This window comes from Oreochromis niloticus, linkage group LG14, assembly GCF_001858045.2.
Source record: "Oreochromis niloticus isolate F11D_XX linkage group LG14, O_niloticus_UMD_NMBU, whole genome shotgun sequence".
NCBI classification, from domain to species: domain Eukaryota; kingdom Metazoa; phylum Chordata; class Actinopteri; order Cichliformes; family Cichlidae; genus Oreochromis; species Oreochromis niloticus.
The window spans coordinates 22,518,405-22,536,406 of record NC_031979.2 but is presented as its reverse complement, the minus strand read 5'-3'; the positions used below and the strand labels follow the sequence as shown (position 1 = coordinate 22,536,406).

General features: G+C 39.8%; 1 protein-coding gene across 5 annotated transcripts; it reads left to right on the top strand.

The window, feature by feature from the left end:
• Positions 1-7,262: 7,262 nt before the first annotated feature.
• LOC102080793 (galaxin) lies at positions 7,263-15,521 on the top strand. Of its 5 annotated transcripts, XM_005455749.3 has the most exons (12): positions 7,278-7,341; positions 7,457-7,489; positions 8,494-8,600; positions 10,656-10,736; positions 11,007-11,135; positions 11,587-11,730; positions 13,034-13,104; positions 13,306-13,364; positions 14,064-14,211; positions 14,395-14,539; positions 14,622-14,675; positions 14,780-15,521. In XM_005455749.3, exons 4-12 carry the CDS (start codon positions 10,673-10,675, stop codon positions 15,025-15,027), a joined length of 1,062 nt encoding a protein of 353 aa, XP_005455806.1. In that variant the 5' UTR covers positions 7,278-7,341; positions 7,457-7,489; positions 8,494-8,600; positions 10,656-10,672; the 3' UTR covers positions 15,028-15,521. The 5 variants fall into 5 exon arrangements, with proteins under 5 accessions (XP_019211063.1, XP_005455805.1, XP_019211065.1 ...); XM_019355518.2 differs by lacking the exon at positions 8,494-8,600 and having other exon boundaries at positions 7,263-7,341; positions 14,443-14,539; XM_005455748.4 differs by lacking the exon at positions 8,494-8,600 and having other exon boundaries at positions 7,263-7,341.
• Positions 15,522-18,002: the final 2,481 nt, after the last annotated feature.

Below are 18,002 nucleotides of genomic sequence, written 5' to 3'. Positions count from 1 at the left end.
TGGTTATCTCTGCACGCTGTAGTAAGCGAGGTACGAAGAACGGGGGCCTGTTCTTCGTACCTCGCTTACTACATCCAAGATCAAATGACACATCCAAGATCAAATCATCGCGCTAACTTTGAGCTCGCTAATCTGGTTCTCCGAACACACCTGTTGTTGACGATTAGTATAGCTGGATGAAGTAATCTGAGATCACTGGGTGGCTTAAAAGGGGCTACGCATCGATAGTAGAAACATTGATCGGCAACCCTGTGATTGGTCGGCGAAGATGTCGAAGGAGCGCGCTCAGTATTTCACGGCAGCAGACCAAGAACTCTTGATTGAGGGATATCAGGAGTTTCAGAGTTTAATTAAAACGCAGGGGAACACTGCAAAGGCTGCAAAAGCAAGGAGAGAGGGCTGGCAGAAAGTTGCTGACAAATTAAACTCGTAAGTGATCCATGATATTACATTATATCATGTGATATTATATTATACCACATTATATTATATTACATCATATCCTCTTTCACATTAGAGCCACTAGAACATGGGAAAAAGTAAAAGTGAAATATAAGAATATTCCACAGAATGGTAATATTTATCACTTATATTGCTTTTAGTCTATGACAAGAGACCCTGGAATAATCTGTTTGTTTGTTCATAACAGCAACCAAGAAAAGGGCAGAGCAAATAAAGACAGGTGGTGGTCCTGCACCCCCTCGTCACACCCATTTTTGTACTGTGACATTTATTGACATTGTGGGTTTTTTTGTGTGTAGTTTGACATAACACTCCATCACTTTTACCTGTTCCCATGCAAGGGGTGACTGAAGCATGCACAGTAAGTCGGGAGTAAGTATATACAGTACAGTAAGTATATATATATATATATATATATATATACATATATATATATAAAAGAGAGAGAGAGAGAGAGAGCGGAAGAAAGTAAATAATACCCTCACGGGAGAATCGATATCTCTCTATGAGCACACCGTCGCGCTGAGCTAAAGGATCCTGTCTATCCCACAATATACGCTAAATTCTGTAAACTCTCCTTATCAATCTTGCACCTTCCTTGCTCGCGTTCAAACGGACAGGACATGGCTGCGACAGACTTCCCAAATCCACCTTCGCTTTTATAGTCGTGGTCTCTCATCTTGATTGCACGTAGTAATTTATTATTACTACTCTAAAATATGAATTACATCTGACATGATCTACTACATGTAATAGAATGATTAATAGTACATTTCCCTTTTTTTCGGAAATGACCTGTATGTATCTGTATGAAATCAATAAAAGAATCAAATGCTGCATTATCTTTAGTTACATTGATAATATTTATTTATGGTAAAACAGTGGCGAAATATCGCTCTTGCTTTCATATAACTGCAGCGGACATACCTGAGAGGCCGCGATCTAATCCTGTTTACATAAAGTAAACCTGCTCCCGAGCAGGTTTACGCTTACGGATCTGTTGCTATGACAGCAAGTCCCAGATGAGCTTCGGAGAACCGAACGATCCAAGATCACGCGAAATCGTCAACATTCAAATCCGGCTAACTTACTTAGCAAGGTACGAAGAACGGGCCCCAGGAGCAGAAGTCCCATTGTAAACAAATCACGGCAGACCCGACGATGTTTCCATGAGCATGCTTTTGAGCATCTCTTTATGAGCACTTTTCACACACGGTTGCTGTACGCATACAGCCGGCTGTAGCTTTTCAGCTCACAGCCCGAAATACACCACCAACAACACAACAGCACAGATAGCGCAGACATAAAGGCAGCGAGGCCTGATTGCGGGTGTCGCTCAGGTGCGTCCGCCTCCCTGCAGCGGCGCTGCAAACCACGCCCCGCCGCACGCATTAACCAGGTAAAATACATATTTAGGCAGAATTTTGCAAATATCTACTTTTCATTTTTCAGCAGCATAGTGCTTTTTTCCAATTATTTTTTAAGAGTCAGGTCAAGGCTCCAACAGCCCAAAGGCGATATAAGGGTGGCGGCTGACAACAGGTTTTGTTTGCTACATGGATCATTTTAGTTCAGGTTGGTGTCTTTCCTTTTGTTATATTTCTTTAAGAGTTCAAAATGTGTTGATTACATAAATATAATTTAATTTTCTCTGTAGCACTTCATGGATTTCATAAGCAGCACACCTTAGTTGTTCACACAAAGCATAAAGATAAAAAACAATATATACAGTGTTATCTTCATTTTAGATGTCAAAAAGTATTTGCGGCTCCCAGTGTTTTCTTTTGCGTGGAAACCGGGTCCAAATGGTTCTTTGGGTGTAAAAGGTTGCTGACCCCTGCCCTAGGTCCTCTTGCTAGCCATCTCTCCCTCACTGTAAGAAACCTTGAAGTGTTCCTCGATAGATCTTTTAATCTAGAGAAACAGGTCTCCACTGTGGTAAAAAACAGCTTTTACCAGTTGCGCCAGATATCTAAAGCAAAGCCGTACCTTCCTTTAAAGGACCTTGAAAAGCTTATTCACGCATTTATCACGTCCAGACTGGACTACTGTAACTCCCTCTACTTGGGCCTCCACACTTTTATCTTTACCGGCTTCAGTTAGTTCAAAATGCAGCTGCGCGTCTCTTAATAGGTACTAGAATCTATGATCACATCACTCCAGTTTTACCCAATTTACATTGGCTCCCTTTTAAATATCGTATAGATTTTAAGATTCTTTTGTTTACTTGTAAAATTCTAAACAATTTAGCGCCCCATCTATCCAAACTCCTCCATTTGTACAATCCCAATAAAGCACAAAGATCTTCCAATCAGATGCTCCTAACAAAACCGAGGTCTCGTCTGAAGTCCAGAGGTGACCGGGCCTTTGCTACCGTAGCACCTAGACCTTTTAAACCATTTAATATTACAATTCATAGTTTTATAAGTGAAATATATAATGTGAAGTTACTATTAAACAAATGACTAAGTATTTTAGACTTTAGTTTACTTCAGCCATATTCCATATAAATCAGGTATCATACAAAAATAAAAATAGCTTCAAATACAGTCATGACAATAAAAGAATATGACTTTAAGGACTTAACAACATTACTTCAGTTATAGTACACCAACATCTCTTATACATTAGCACTAAGGGAACCTGGTGAACAGTAGCGGTTTTTGATACGGGCGACACGGGCGGTTGCCCGGGGCGGCATCGTGGTGGGGGCGGCATGACGGGCATCGGCAAAAAAAAAATGCTCGTACTCATGCTGCCCCGACGTCATGCGAGCGCATATTGGGAATGTCACAGTCACCGATCAGTTTTCTATCGCCCATTTGCTGGGAGTAAGGGCGCCCTTCGTTTGCGGCGCAGGGATTAGAGGGCGGGGCGGCGGGGGATTCTCTGACCGGCTGGAGCAGCATCTAATAACCAACTCGCAAAATAAAACAAAATAAAAACAAACCAACAAGCACGAAAACACCAGACATTATGATGCAGACTTATAATTTGTTTTTCCGAAATTCTATACAGGAAAAGTGAGCACGAGAGCCCTCGGTGCGCCTGCTCGCTGCTGAAGTAAACTTTATTGTCATCTCCGCTACATACAGTCCAGTATATAGAGAGACGAGACGACGAGGCTCCAGTTACAGCAGTGCAAGTAAACAAACAATATATATAAGAGTAAGAAAATAAATATACACTTTAGGACTCGGGGTAAAGGGATCAATAACAATTTAAAATTTATAATTTACAGTTTGATGATTTAAAGTCTCACACACAACCCGTCGAAAGGGGAGGGGCCAGCTGCTTCCAAATAGAGCACATTTCATTCATAATGTTGTAAATCCAAGCCCATTATGTATTCATGATTTGAATTCTGGGTTGTGTGAAATCCCAGAAATGCACCCTAGACAAAGTGAATCTGTGAACTAAGGTGTAGGTCTGTTAGGTTATGTTGTGGTGATCCTCTGGTTGGGGGATGGGTGTTCATACTAGAGTGCAAAATTAAAACCAATGTAAGATGGACAAGAAAAGTTCAAAGCCATCAGGTGCTCAGTTTAGAAAAAATAGAAAAGAAGAGGAGGAGAAACGAGCAACAGATGCAGGTAAGCAGATGTGTGATTGGATAATGGCAGGTCATCCTGAAACAATCAGAATCAGAATACTTTATTAATCCCTGAGGAAATTATGTGGGTTACAGTTGCTCCAAGAAGAAATGGTAAAAATAGTAACAGTAACAGACTAAACTCCAAACAATAAATTATGTTACAGATTTTAATATTAATTAGTCATTGTCAGTTGTTGATTTGTCCTGTTCTCAGTGTATGACGAATTATGATGGCTGTTTGGTAGCTGTTTGCTATGCACACTCTCTCTCTCTCTCTCTTCATGTGTGTGTGTGTGTGTGTTTTATGTTAATGTACAATCCTTAATATGTTTTGTCTATGTTTGTGTGTGTGTGTGTGTGGGGGGGGGGCGCCAGAGGGAGTGTTCGCCCAGGGCGCCAAACAGGCTAGGACCGCCACTGCTGGTGAACATGGTACAGCCTCTGTAAACTAATATCCTGGCTTGCTCGAGGCTGCCGTTTTCTCTGACACTTTCAATCAAAATTAGAAATGCTACTCTCGTTTTTTTCTTTCTATCGGGTTTGTTTTTCTTTACTCGAAGATATCTTATTGCTGGGGACAATAATCGCTGGATATTGGTGGGGACATGTCCCTTCCGTCCATGCCAAATCTACGCCCTTGGCACCTTTGCTTTTCTTCTGACATCTTAGGGTGATATGCAGTGGCGGTTTTTGATATGGGCGTCATGGGCCATCGCCCAGAGCAGCATTGTGGTGGGGGCGGGATCATGGGCATCGGCAAAAAAAAGTTGCTCGCACACATGCTGCTAGGGCATTTTTGTGATTGCATGGGCAGTTTTCTATTACCCATTTGCGGGGAGTAAGGTCGCCCTCCGTTTGCGAGATGCGCCTGCTGCTTGCCGCACAGGGAGGAGAGGGGCGGGTAGCGGGGGATCCTCTGGCTGGAGCGACATCTAATAACCAGCTCGCAAAATAAAACAAAAGAATAATTTTAAAAAACAAACAAAAAAAACCAAACCAAACTCAAAAGCACCAGACATCATGATATAGACTTATAATTTTCACCGATGTGTTTTCTAAATTCTATCGCACATATATGCGAAAACTGAGCGCAAGGGCCCTCGTTGCGCCTGCTTGCTGCATGCTGAAGTCTCACACACAACCTTTCGAAAGGGGAGGGGGACAGGCTGCTTCCAAATAAAGCACATTTAATTGATTATATTGTCAATCCAATCCAAGCCCATTATGTATAAATTATTTTTTCCTGCGTTGCGCGACCCCCGCCCCCTTCCCTGAAAAAAAAAACCCTATACAAAACAAAGGTGTAGGTCTATTAGTTTATGTTGGGTGTTGATACTGGCAGTAGCGGTTTTAGATACGGGCGACACGAGGGGTTGCCCGGGGCGGCATCGTGGTGGGGGCGGCATCACGGGCATCGGCAAAAAAAAAAAAATTGCTCGTACTCATGCTGCCCCGACATCATGCCAGCGCATATTGGGAATGGCGTAGGCACCGATCGGTTTTCTATCGCCCATTTGCTGGGAGTAAGGGCGCCCTCCGTTTGCGAGGTGCGCCTGCTGCTTGCGGCACAGGGAGGAGAGGTCGGGGCGGCGGGGGATTCTCTGGCTGGCTGGAGCTGCATCTAATAACCAACTCGCAAAATAAAACAAAATAAAAACAAACCAACAAACACGAAAACACCAGACATTATGATACAGACTTATAATTTGCACCGATGTTTTTTCAAAATTCTATACGGGAAAAGTGAGCGCGAGAGCCCTCGGTGCGCCTGCTCGCTGCTGAAGTCAAAGTAAACTTTATTGTCATCTCTACTACATACAGTCCAGTATATAGAGAGACGAGACGACGAGGCTCCAGTTACAGCAGTGCAAGTAAACAAACAATAAATATTTAAGAGTAAAAAAATAAATATACACTTTAGGACTCGGGGTAAAGGGAAAAACAAAAATTTAAAATGTATATTTTATATTTTGTTGATTCAAAGTCTCACACACAACCTGTTTTTAAAGTTTAAAAAAAAGAGAAATGAAGAGGAGGAGTGTAGCGACTTCCACAGTCGCTAGAGGCCGGGGACTGAGCCTGCCTATTTGCCTGACGCGCTGTCAACTTTACGCAATAAGGTGGAATTGCTTGCTTGTTTATTAAAGTGCTTGAAAAGTTTACAGAGCAATGTGATCGGCTCGCGATTCAAACTCTTAAAACATCACAGGCTCTAATGCAACAAAGGGAAACTCGTTGTGCTGAGGTCAACAAAAAATACAGCTACCCAGCCCTGCTCTGTCAAAATCAAACCAGTGAAAGACAGACTGACTCTTAATGTCTCGGCTAGCACCCATGTGACTCTCGTTACACATCACGCAACCAAACAAATGAAAACCCAGTGATCATTAAAATTCAATACATTTAATTATGGCTCCTACAAGGAGAAACGAGCAAAAGATACAGGTAAGCAGATGTGTCATTGGATAATGGCAGGTCATCCTGAAACAATCAGAATCAGAATACTTTATTAATCCCTAAGGAAATTATGTGGGTTATGTTCCTCCAAGAAGAAATGGTAAAAATAGTAACAGTAACAGACTAAACTCCAAACAATACATTATGTTACAGATTTTAATATTAATTAGTCATTGTCAATTGTTGATTTGTCCTGTTCTCATTGTATGACGAATTATGATGTCTGTTTGGTAGACGTTTGCATACTATGCATACACTCTCTCTCTCTCTTCATATGTATGTGTGTGTGTGTGTGGGGGGGGTGGCGCCGGAGGGGGTGTTCGCCCAGGGATACTGGAGTGTAAAAATACTGATGGAAGATGGACAAGAAAAGGTCAAAGTCATCAGGTCCTCAGTTTAGAAAAAAGAGAAAAGAAGAGGATGTGAAACGAGCAAAAGATAAATGTAAGCAGACGTGTCTTTGGATAATGGCAGGTATTATGTATGACATCTATCCTGAAACAAGAAAACATTCATTATTAGGATATAGGAAAACTTGGCTATGACAGTAAACAGTAGACAGACAGTAGACACTGATGTGGCTTATTGAATCTTTTGGACCGTGTTCAGCACCATATTAATTAGAAACAACGCTCAGGCTGTCGGTACTCTGACTCAAGGGATGTTACCTCCGGGTATATATATGTGGTATTTTTAGGTTATCGTGAGGAAGGAGTGGCTAAGCGGTAGGCTACTATTTGGTTTCCCTCCTCTGTGATCCATTTGCATCTCAGCTTCTTGTGCAGCAGGCTCTTAAACAATGTCTCCGCGTTGGGCTCTCAGATTAGGTAGGCAAGTGAACTGCAATCGTTCAAACTGATGTGGATTTTACTTGAACTTCTGATATCTGATAACTTCCTAACAATAATAATACCAGCATTGTGTTTATTATTCTTCTTTCAGTTTGGCTTATTTGCGCAGTATCACCTGTTTATGGTAAGTTTAAGGACATTTTTGGCTATCTCTCTCTCTCTCTCTCTCTTTTTTTTTTTTACTCATGGTGCTTAAATACTTTGCTCAATATGCATATTTTAACCAAGGCTTCGACACTATTGTAATATGAAATTATAAAACAGATTAATATAAGTGTAAAAAAAAATAAACAAACAATCAAAAGAGCAGTAAAAAAAACAGGCTAATTACACGGGTGCAGGTTCAAACAACATTTTCAGAACAGGATCTTGTTTTTGGCAGACGATGCCTATAGTTTGACTCATTGTTTCGCTAATGTTTTCGTCGGTTCATCCCGCAGCGCCAGTTCTGCTTACCAAAAGTGGCCCACTGGGCAGCTCGCATTCCAGCTGCCCAGTGGGCCACTTTTGTGGGGTGGTCGAAAAATTACTAATAAAAGAGGACAGTGCATTAGCGAAATGCTATAGATAAAATATCTAAATAAAATACATTCAAATATTTAAATTGAGCTCAGCCTCAAACTTTCCCATCCTTATAACACAGATGGGGAACATGTGGCTTCAGAGGTATTTCCTGCAGAAGTTAAACGATAAAAAACCAGAGCTTAAAGAGAATCAATGACTTATGTGTAGTTAAAAACGTTTTAATAAGTTCGTCACATCGACAATAAAGGTGAAATATTTTTATGCCAGTGTTGTTTTAATTTGTCCAAGAAAGAGCAAAATCTGTTATTACAGATTTAATTTGGAAACCAAGTTGGATTTTAGGCAGGGGAGGATCTAGAAGGGTGGCATAGGTTAGCAAGTACCACCCTAAAATGATCTCTTGTCACCCCAGGTGCCACCCTAGTTTTGCATATAACAGTGTTGTTTATTAAAATAAGATAGCATTAACACTTTGAGCGTAGTTACAGTTAACAGTGAATATAAAAGCTACAACTGAATATATTGCATAGTGTTCCCCCCCTCCACCATTAACAAATGGTTCAGCCCATAGCTCAGACCGTTTTTTTTTTTTCTTGTTTTCAGTAGTAAGCGATGCTTATGATTGTGCCAGAGCACACTTTGAACAACACCCTGGGAATTTCAGATTTCGCACAGGTGGTTGGTTGTTACACAGTGGAAATGGAATGAAGGTGAGTGTTATTAACCCTCTGGGGTCCACGGACACGCTGCACCTCCAAATCACATGACTGATTGCTGATATAGCAACAAGTTAAAGCCACGCTGAGTCTCTGTTTCAGCCCATATTTAAAGTTCGGACTTCAAAGTATACATAGGTTTTTAAATTTTAATTACAGGCCAGTAAATCCGGAGTTATGATAAAAAATATATATAAGCCATGCTTTTTTTCTAAACACTATCGTCACGGTTTTGTGTGTGTGTGTGTGTGTGTGTGTGTTCAAAAGCTTTTCTAAAGACAGCGCGAAAACAGTAAAGAAAGAAAAAAAGACACCTCTTTCCTATCGGTGGAAAAATGTACCATGTCGACCAATTAAAAAAAAGTCACGTAGGATCTGGTTGTTTCGTAAGAGGGGAGAGTTTTGGAAGTGACGGTAACGCCAGCGAGACAGAGCGAGCGAGCGAGCGAGAGAGAGAGTTTTTAGATGTGGGAAATTTGTGACGTTTAGCGTGGAGTTAGTGGAGTTAGTCTGTCGTGTAGTCGTTGTTTTGTTTTGTGTGTCAGTGAGGGCACTAATGAATGTCACAAAAGCACATTTGCAATGTAAACACTCTCACCAAGTAGCAGCGGAGTGATGCACCTGCTGTTGTCAGGCCTGCAGGTTATCCTTCTGTCTTTTGGTGAACTTACGGGGCGATCGTGGCTCAAGAGTTGGGAGTTCGCCTTGTAATCGGAAGGTTACCGGTTCGAGCCCCGGCTCGGACAGTCTCGGTCGTTGTGTCCTTGGGCAAGACACTTCACCCGTTGCCTACTGGTGGTGGTCAGAGGGCCTGGTGGCGCCAGTGTCCGGCAGCCTCGCCTCTGTCAGTGCGCCCCAGGGTGGCTGTGGCTACAACGTAGCTTGCCATCACCAGTGTGTGAATGGGTGAATGACTGGATATGTAAAGCGCTTTGGGGTCCTTAGGGACTAGAAAAGCGCTATATAAATACAGGCCATTTAACTAACAATTTTCTTTTTACTGGCACACATAATTTGTGGGGCATCTTATTGCGACACCTGATTTTTCTCTCATTTTAGTTTTAGTAATATTTTTAAATGGTTGTACAAAATTCTTTTTTTTTTTTTTTTTTTTAAACGGCAGGTGTATTGACTGCATTTTTAGATAAATAATTGTATATATTTCCAAAATGTGTGAATAAGTTTTCAAAATGTACAATTTATATTTGCATTTCAAGTTATAAAAATAATAATTGACTTAACATGTCTGTGGGGGGTTTTTTTTACTGCAGAAAAATACTACTAGGATTTTAATTTTCTGTGTGATTTCAGATCAGTAATACTATGTCAAGGCAAGGCAAGGGGAAAAAATAAAATGAAACAATTTGAGGGTGAAATAGAAATGTAAAATCAAAAGGAGTCAAAAATGGTTATATTTTGGACCTCAGAGGGTTAATCCAACAAATCATGAAAAATTAGGTTTAAACTTTTGTTCATGACGGCGCAGATTTCTGACAGTTTGTGTAATTTAAGCATGAAACAATGTGATTGTTTTCTAACAAAAAACGGTGTGAAACTTAAGTTAGACTTGTGTTTGTAAATGAACTGCCCCATGTTGTGTAGCTTTCTGGATTTTATACTTATTGGGCTACATATCTATTTATTATACAGGCTATATAGTAATGAAATCAAAACTCATGTGTTTTATGTAACTAAAGTGTTTAATTATGTGGGCTACAGAAAATAATTAAGTTATAGACTATATGTTTATGAAAAACGTGTATACTTACTGTATTTGAATCATTTTAACCATATGTAACCACCTGCATATGTGTTTGAAAAAAAGGCTTTGATTTTGCCACCCCATTTGATTTCTTTGCCATCCTCATGCCAAGAAAATTTCTCTAGATCTGCCTCTGATTTTAGGCAGGAATCACCCAATAACTGCTTGATGGTTTTAAACGTGTAAAAAAAAGGAAAAAAATACAAAAACATTTTTCTAGATCTTTTCTTATGGACACTTATTTTCACCTAAAGTCCAAACTAAGCTGCTCACCATTTGTTTGACAGGGTTTTCACGTCAAGAAATGCAGGATTTGGAGGGGAAAATGGACGGCTGTAGTGAAAAAGCCGATGGCAGCAATCAAAACGGTAATTTGGTCTCAACCACTAATATTAAATGTATAACATGTAACTCAAAGTAATCAAAGAAGCACCCCTGAAGTACAGAAGTACAGAAGTACTTTGTAAGATACATCAGGTGTACCTTACAAAGTATCCAGTGAGTGCAATTGCATATTGTAGATAAAATCTAATCTGCTGGGGTTTTCCCCTAATTTTAATACACACACACATACATACACAAATCAGAGGACTCAGAGGCCAAGAGTGTAATTAAAGATATTTGATCTCTTTTTACAGCTTTGATGACTGTATACAAAAATGTGCTGGCTTGCTGCGGTGAGGAGGCCTACAATCCAGTCAATGAAATATGCTGTGACTCAGCCATCAGAGTGAAACCTGCTGTTAAGAGCAAGTGTTGTGGTAAAAGTGGGTGAGCTACATATGTGTGTGTGTATAGAGAGAGAGAGCGAGAGAGATTTTTTTTTACATTCACATGTTGGTTAGTCATGTAAGTGGTTATACAGTTGCTGCCAAAGCAATTAACTTTTGTGTTGACTCTGCACTTCTCAGGAAAACTGCCTGATGTGTGCACAAGCAGCTTTGATATTTGTATATGTATGAAGATTCTTGCTGCTGCCACATGTAATCACATGCTTATTTCTTGCTCTTGGTACAAACTACTTAGATTTGAATACATTAAGGCTTCTGCTTTTAATGAACAGTAGATAACATGGTCTCTTAAACCTGATCAGGCTTAGTGAATTGCTTTTTTAGACATTAATCCACCTGACCTCCACATCAAAATCACATCAGAAAATTGGGCTCCAATGGCTTTAATGTAAGAGAATTGATAGTGTCCCTATAATTTTTTCCATAGAGGCCATCAATGAGGATAAGCAGTTGTGCTGTCAAATCAACAAGACGATAACAAGGACTTCAAGTCTATACCAGTGCTGTGGAAGTGAAGAGTATAACACTGAGACTCACTGTTGTGATAGCGAATTACAAATCAAACCATTCGGTATGTCGTGATTCAAAAGTCATTTCCTTCTGTTTTTTCTTTCTTTTTTCTTTATTTAGAAGGGACAGCTTACATTAATGAACATCAGTATTCCAAACATAAAATGTAAACATGCCAGATTATAGCAGAACTGATCATTTAGATCTGTTGTCCCAAGACACATCATATAAAACTTTATAGTAGACAAACACATGCAGAAATGCAGCACAGATAAACAAAAACAAACATATGACAGAATAACCTAAAAGTTCGATATTATCGCAGGATCTTTACTTTGTAATGGAAGGCACTTTTTTGTGATTTGTCGCTATGTAAATAAAATTTAATTGAATTTAAGTACTGGAAAGTTTAGGATGTTCCTCTGTTTGCAAATATGCTGAAGTCCACACGTTGTTATGCATTATTACTATAGAAACAAAAAAGAGTTTCCAGCTAAGTGTTTTAAATTGCCACACTAAAGGTAAAATTCAGTCAAACTAAGTGGTGTTTTTTGTAACTAAAAGTCGAATTTTCAAAATCCATAAAAAGTTGTAGCTTCATTCTTAGTTTCATTCTAAAAAGGAAAACAAAACAATAATATAACACAGAGCCGGGCCGTGCGGGGAGGATTGGTGGCGTACTGGAGCGATCTAAGGGAGAAGGACAAAACAGAGTTAAGGGGGTGACCCCGAAAGCCGAGAGCAAACCGTATGCGAACGGGGAGACTTGGTGAGCTTACTTGATACAACTGAAAATACAGACCCAGGCGGAGACCTGGAACCACAGGCAGAGGCGAGGCAGATCTCCGTTTAGACCAGGGAACACAATCTCCAAAACCTCAGGCAGGCAAGCGGGCAGCGGGTCAGGAAAGGAAAAACAGGCAAGGACACGAATCCTGAATACTTAGCAGATGTAGCGTCAGTCTCTTGAGTCTTTACAAGAAAAATGTTACCACTTGTGAAAGCAACAATACTCCAACACCAGACGTCTGTCGCACGGCTCTTTAAAAACGCTCTCTCTGATGACGTCTGATGCGCCGCAGGTGTGCTGGGGATCCCGCAAAGCACCGCCCCGCCTACTAGTGCCGAAAAAGGAAAAAAAAAAAACCCAACCGCCACACATGTACACACCAGCTTCTAATAAAAACTCACCATCAGCATGTCAGAGCATACTATGTATTATTTAGGAGGTCATTGGTCCAGCACTCTAATTACAGACTCTTCTGTTTTTCTAGTGTCCAAGTTAGTTTTCATAGAGCTCATTTATTATTACAATTTCCTGCTTTACACTAACTCCTCCATATTTTATTCATCATACCATCCAGGTAATAGTTCCATTACCTCAAGAAGACAGGTTGATGACTGTGAACCAGAAAGCAAAATCTGGACCGATCAGGTAATGAACAGCTGAAACACAGTGATACACTCAAGTGTACCATTCTATAGGTCCGATTCTGATGCAAAAATGGGGACAAATATAATGTTGAAAGACCAAAAGACAGAAAACAGTAAGTGTAATGTTCAGAGTTGAGTAAGTGATGTTCGAAAACACTCAAAGTGACTAAATTGTTCTTCATTGCATGGTTGAACTGGGCAGCACTACTGTGGGCCTAAAGTTTTCAGACCTGAAAAAGAGATCTGCTGCAGTGGACACAGGTAATTTTGTGTGCATGTTAGAAATCATGAAAGCACTGATTTCTTACTTTGATCATTTCGGACTCTTGTCATGTATGAATTCTGTCTGCGTTTTTAAAACTAGGTATTTAGAATCTGTCTCCAAAAGTTGATTCTGTTCATCTGGACTTAGCGTTTTCAGTGGGAGAAACGTTTCGCCACTCATCCAAGTGACTTCTTCAGTCTCAGTTGACTGCAGGTTTCCCCAATCTTATAAACAGTACATTTGCATAATGACTGAAACCAGCCCACTGAATGAACAATGAGCTTTCTTTTGGCGCCTTTGCAGCTTTGACAAATGTCCAGCTGGGATAATCACATTTACTCAGGGCCTTCTTGATGTGATGTTCTTCTGCTTCCCTGGCCGCTGTGTCTGTGGGGATGGTGTTGGCTCTATGTTGTAGCGTCCTGATGACACCCAGTTTATGCTCCAGTGAATGATGAGAGTCAAACCTTAAATACTGATCTGTATGCGTAGGTTTCCGGTACACATGAGCTTTTACATGTCCCCACGTTACTGATGGAAATCTCACAGTCTAAGAACGCTAACCTGCCACTTTTTCATATCTTTTCAAGATATTTGGAATCTAGATTTTATCATCTATTAACAGCAGCAATATCACCACTTGTAATAATGATTATTTATCCTATTTAAAATAAGACATAACTTTCTCTGCTCAGATATAACAAAGCAGGAAATGATCACTGCTGTGGGGTGAAAGCCTACAACATTACAGACCCAAAGATGAAGTGCTGTGCAGGAACACTGCACCGTCTCACAGCTGCAACTGCAAATGGCGAGTGCTGTGGATCCATTCTGTACACAGAGGTATTTGTTTTTAAATTATTAGCAGTACTTCTACAGGAGGGACAGCTGTGGGAGAGCAAGGTTACAGCAAATTGATTGGCTTCTTTCACCTCTTTAAGTTGCCCAGCCTGACTGAACATGACTGACATGCTGGATGCAGAGATTATTCATACTGCTTATAAAAATATGTAAAACTCTATCAAGGGTGTTTGCTGCCTGAGTGAGGATAAAGAGGTGTTCTACTCTGCAAAGACAGATTTCAGATGTTGTGGACATCTCTACTACAACACCTCTCTGTGGTCATGCTGTGCAGGGAAACTGAGACCTCGGAAATCAGGGGTGTTCCACAGTAAGTACATTTTTCTTTTCTAGTATTAAATTACTTTTCCTATATGATGGCATCAGGATGTGTGTAAAATTTTCTTTTTCAGACTCCACAATTTTGTCCTTGAACAAACTGAATCAAGCAGAACTTTGCAACCCAAGTAAGACATCATTTCAATAATTCCATAGACACTTCATTAAGAAAAATGTTTATTATTAAATGGGAGTTTGGTTACTCAGTGTATTTGTTTATCCATCTATTTAGTAAAAATTGGGACTGTGGAAAGTGTATCTCAGCACAGCATCGTGTTCAGCAGTTTGCTGGAAATCAATGGGCAAATTGCTTCTTTGAAACCTCTGGACTGGCATTATTCCTGGAACAAACCTTATTTACCTGAACTAACTCCTGGGAAGACTTATTTCTTCAATGACAATAATGTCTTCATTGATTTCAATCATGACTCTCTTCTTCAGTCGATCCGTTTCATTATTTCCAAATGTTCGTCTGGTTAATCTGGTTAATCTGCTCCAGTGTGCAATATGAAATTAGTTCTCAGAGAGTGACAAAAGCTTCAGTAGTAAAATATGTACTTTGTGCAGTCAAAGTCATGCAATAAGATGGTGCACTAAATAGTGTGTTGTCTGCGTTCTCATAGTGAGTTCTCATAAAAGCTCTTTACAGTTTTGTTCTTCAGATTTTTTTCTTTTCAAATTTGTATTATGTAACAAAAAACATAAAAACTGCAGTTGTTTGGGCGGATGCGATTTTTCGCTAACTTACTCTGCTATCAACAATAAAAGCTAAATATGCAGGTGCCCTGTGATGTCTGCATATTTATCTGTAACTGTGTTTATATTGTTTATTTCTTAATTGTTACTCAATAGCTAATTTTTCCCTGAGGTCTTTGTTCTGTGTTACTATATATTCACATTTATACAAAAATCAGTTATCATCATCATCATAAATGTATTCATATTTTATCCAATGAATAAATTTTTAAAGAATATATCAGTGGCCATGTTTTTTTTATGATGCAGTTTTTTTTATTTATGCTACAACTGGTTTTGTTGAAAATCATATTTGGTGAGTAATTCAATAACCATTGCTGTCAGATGTGAATGAATTTAATTTAAGCAGAAGTTAAGCTTTCTTTTTACCTGTTTATATTTTACCATCTGCATCCAGAGACAATAACCAGATTACTGTTTATTAAACAGTATTAAACAAAACATTATTCAATTAGTTTTCTCTTTGGCTCTCGGAGGAGGCGGACACATCTTCCCTGCTGCTGCTTTTATGTCTGTGTCTAGTCTCGTCTAACTCTAACCCTCAAAGAGTCTCTCAGTCTTGTTCTCTAAAACCTAAAGAATTATGGATTTGATCAACTGGTCTCGTAACAAAATTGTCACCTTCCTGGGCTTGGGAGAGCCCGATTGTCCTGCGGAGAGGTTTGCTGCTGGATACTCGATGGTCGGTTGCGTCGACGATAACAGAGTTCTGGCTGATTGGAGCTGGATTGGACCTGGCTTATCGAAGAACAAAAAGCACCTACAGCTGTTCAAAATCCCACAAGGCTGGCCGACATGATAGACGATGGGCAGGGCTGTGAGTAAGACTGTGTTATTGAACGCAATATGGATAAGATCTTGGAGAAGCTCATGGCTCTGCAATATGGATAACATGTTGGAAAAGAAGAACGGGAATTGAGAGAATTGAGAGAATTGGTGACCAGTGATGGACATTAGACCAACTGTAAAAATTGGATGCAGTTATTCGCACTAAACCCAAACATTCACCATCTTCACTCATGCAGCTATCCCACTGGTGCCAGCTGAAGGCCTGCCGAGGTCGAAGCTGACTGGAACAACAAAAATTCTTCCGTGATAACAGGACTGTTGTCAGAACACTGTCTCTCCTTCAAGGTCACCTGGGTCCTGTGGAGACTGTTGACCTTAGCTTAACCGGGCGTGGTGACACTTTCTTTCAGCTGAACACGGGTGTTGGAGTCAAATTGTTAAATGTTGTCATTGTGTTACTTAAATTTGTAAGTCTTAGTTCAAGCAGCATGATCAAAGACATTCCTTTGTCTCTGACCACCTCTCCAGCCAGTTTGTTGGTGGGGGAGGCTGTAGTGTTTTATTATAGGGACATCCTATCTGAAGGTACTGTTTTCTTGTAGTAATTGTTTTGCTCAGAAGGATGAAGCTCGGGGCCAGTGCCAGCTGCTGGCCTGGGAAAGGATAGTGGGAGTCTTCCTGTTCAGCAACAGCCCGGGTTGGACAAAAGACTGTAGTAACTGAAAAGATACACAGAGTTTGTGTGATGTTATAGAAGGGGCACTGCGATGCTAGAACGCTCATTACTATGAACCTGTTATGTTTTGATGTGTGTTCTCCTGCGCAGTAATAAATAGTTTGATCACAGCTCTTTCAGTGTTGCAGACTTTATTTACAAAATTCCACGACAGTAGGAACACATTATTGTATTGTGCAGTTTTTTTGTTTTTGTTTTTTTTTTAAAGATGAGAGAAAATCCTCTGGCTACTTCATTATTATAAAGCTTTTAATGAAACCATATTGTGATGGTTACTTTTTTCCTCCAGGAAGCAACACTAGTCTCCATTTAGAACTATCCTGTGTGCACGTACGCACACATTCTTGCATGATGTGTTAGGACTGTAGAAAAGGGAAAAAAAATTATCATCAAAGCAGCTTCACAAGTTTGTGCCCAGAAATCTTGATACAGGAATGCTAAAACAAAAATGCAGCTGTTTGCACACTAACTATTTGGAGGGAAAAAAAGGAAACCTCAGCATGCAGACATAACAGTAACAGACATAACTCCCGCAGGAATCTTGTCAAAATGTATTTATGATGTACATACTTCTAAATTTTCCCTCTGCGGCTAAATGTCTTTGAATCTCATAGTGCATTAGAGTACATAAATTCTGCACTGCCATAAATAATTGCATAGTCACATTTATATCAAATGGTTCAGGATTATAGTGAAGTTGTATTTAGTCAAAATAGTCATGGTCTTGTATTTCTGTTGCAAAAAAAAATTAAACCCAACAACCGCGTGAAATATAAGAAATGGAAATATGTCACTGTGTGTGACGTTTTATAATTGACAAAACCTGCAGAAATACTTATTGTCCTATACACTGCTCATACACAGTTTAGGTTGAGTTAGCTAAGAAAAACATTATCACTACCTGATAGTGTAAGCAACAAAAAGAGAAAATAAAAGAAAATAAAAATGACAACACACGGATGATTATATCAGTCATATGACCACTTCTGATTATTTATATGATTATTATGTGTGCCTATGACAAGAGGCACACATATTACTATTCGTCGGATTTATTATTATTATGTGTGCCTATGGAAAGAGGCACACATATTACTATTCGTCGGATTTATTATTATTATGTGTGCCTATGACAAGAGGCACACATATTACTATTCGTCGGATTTATTATTAT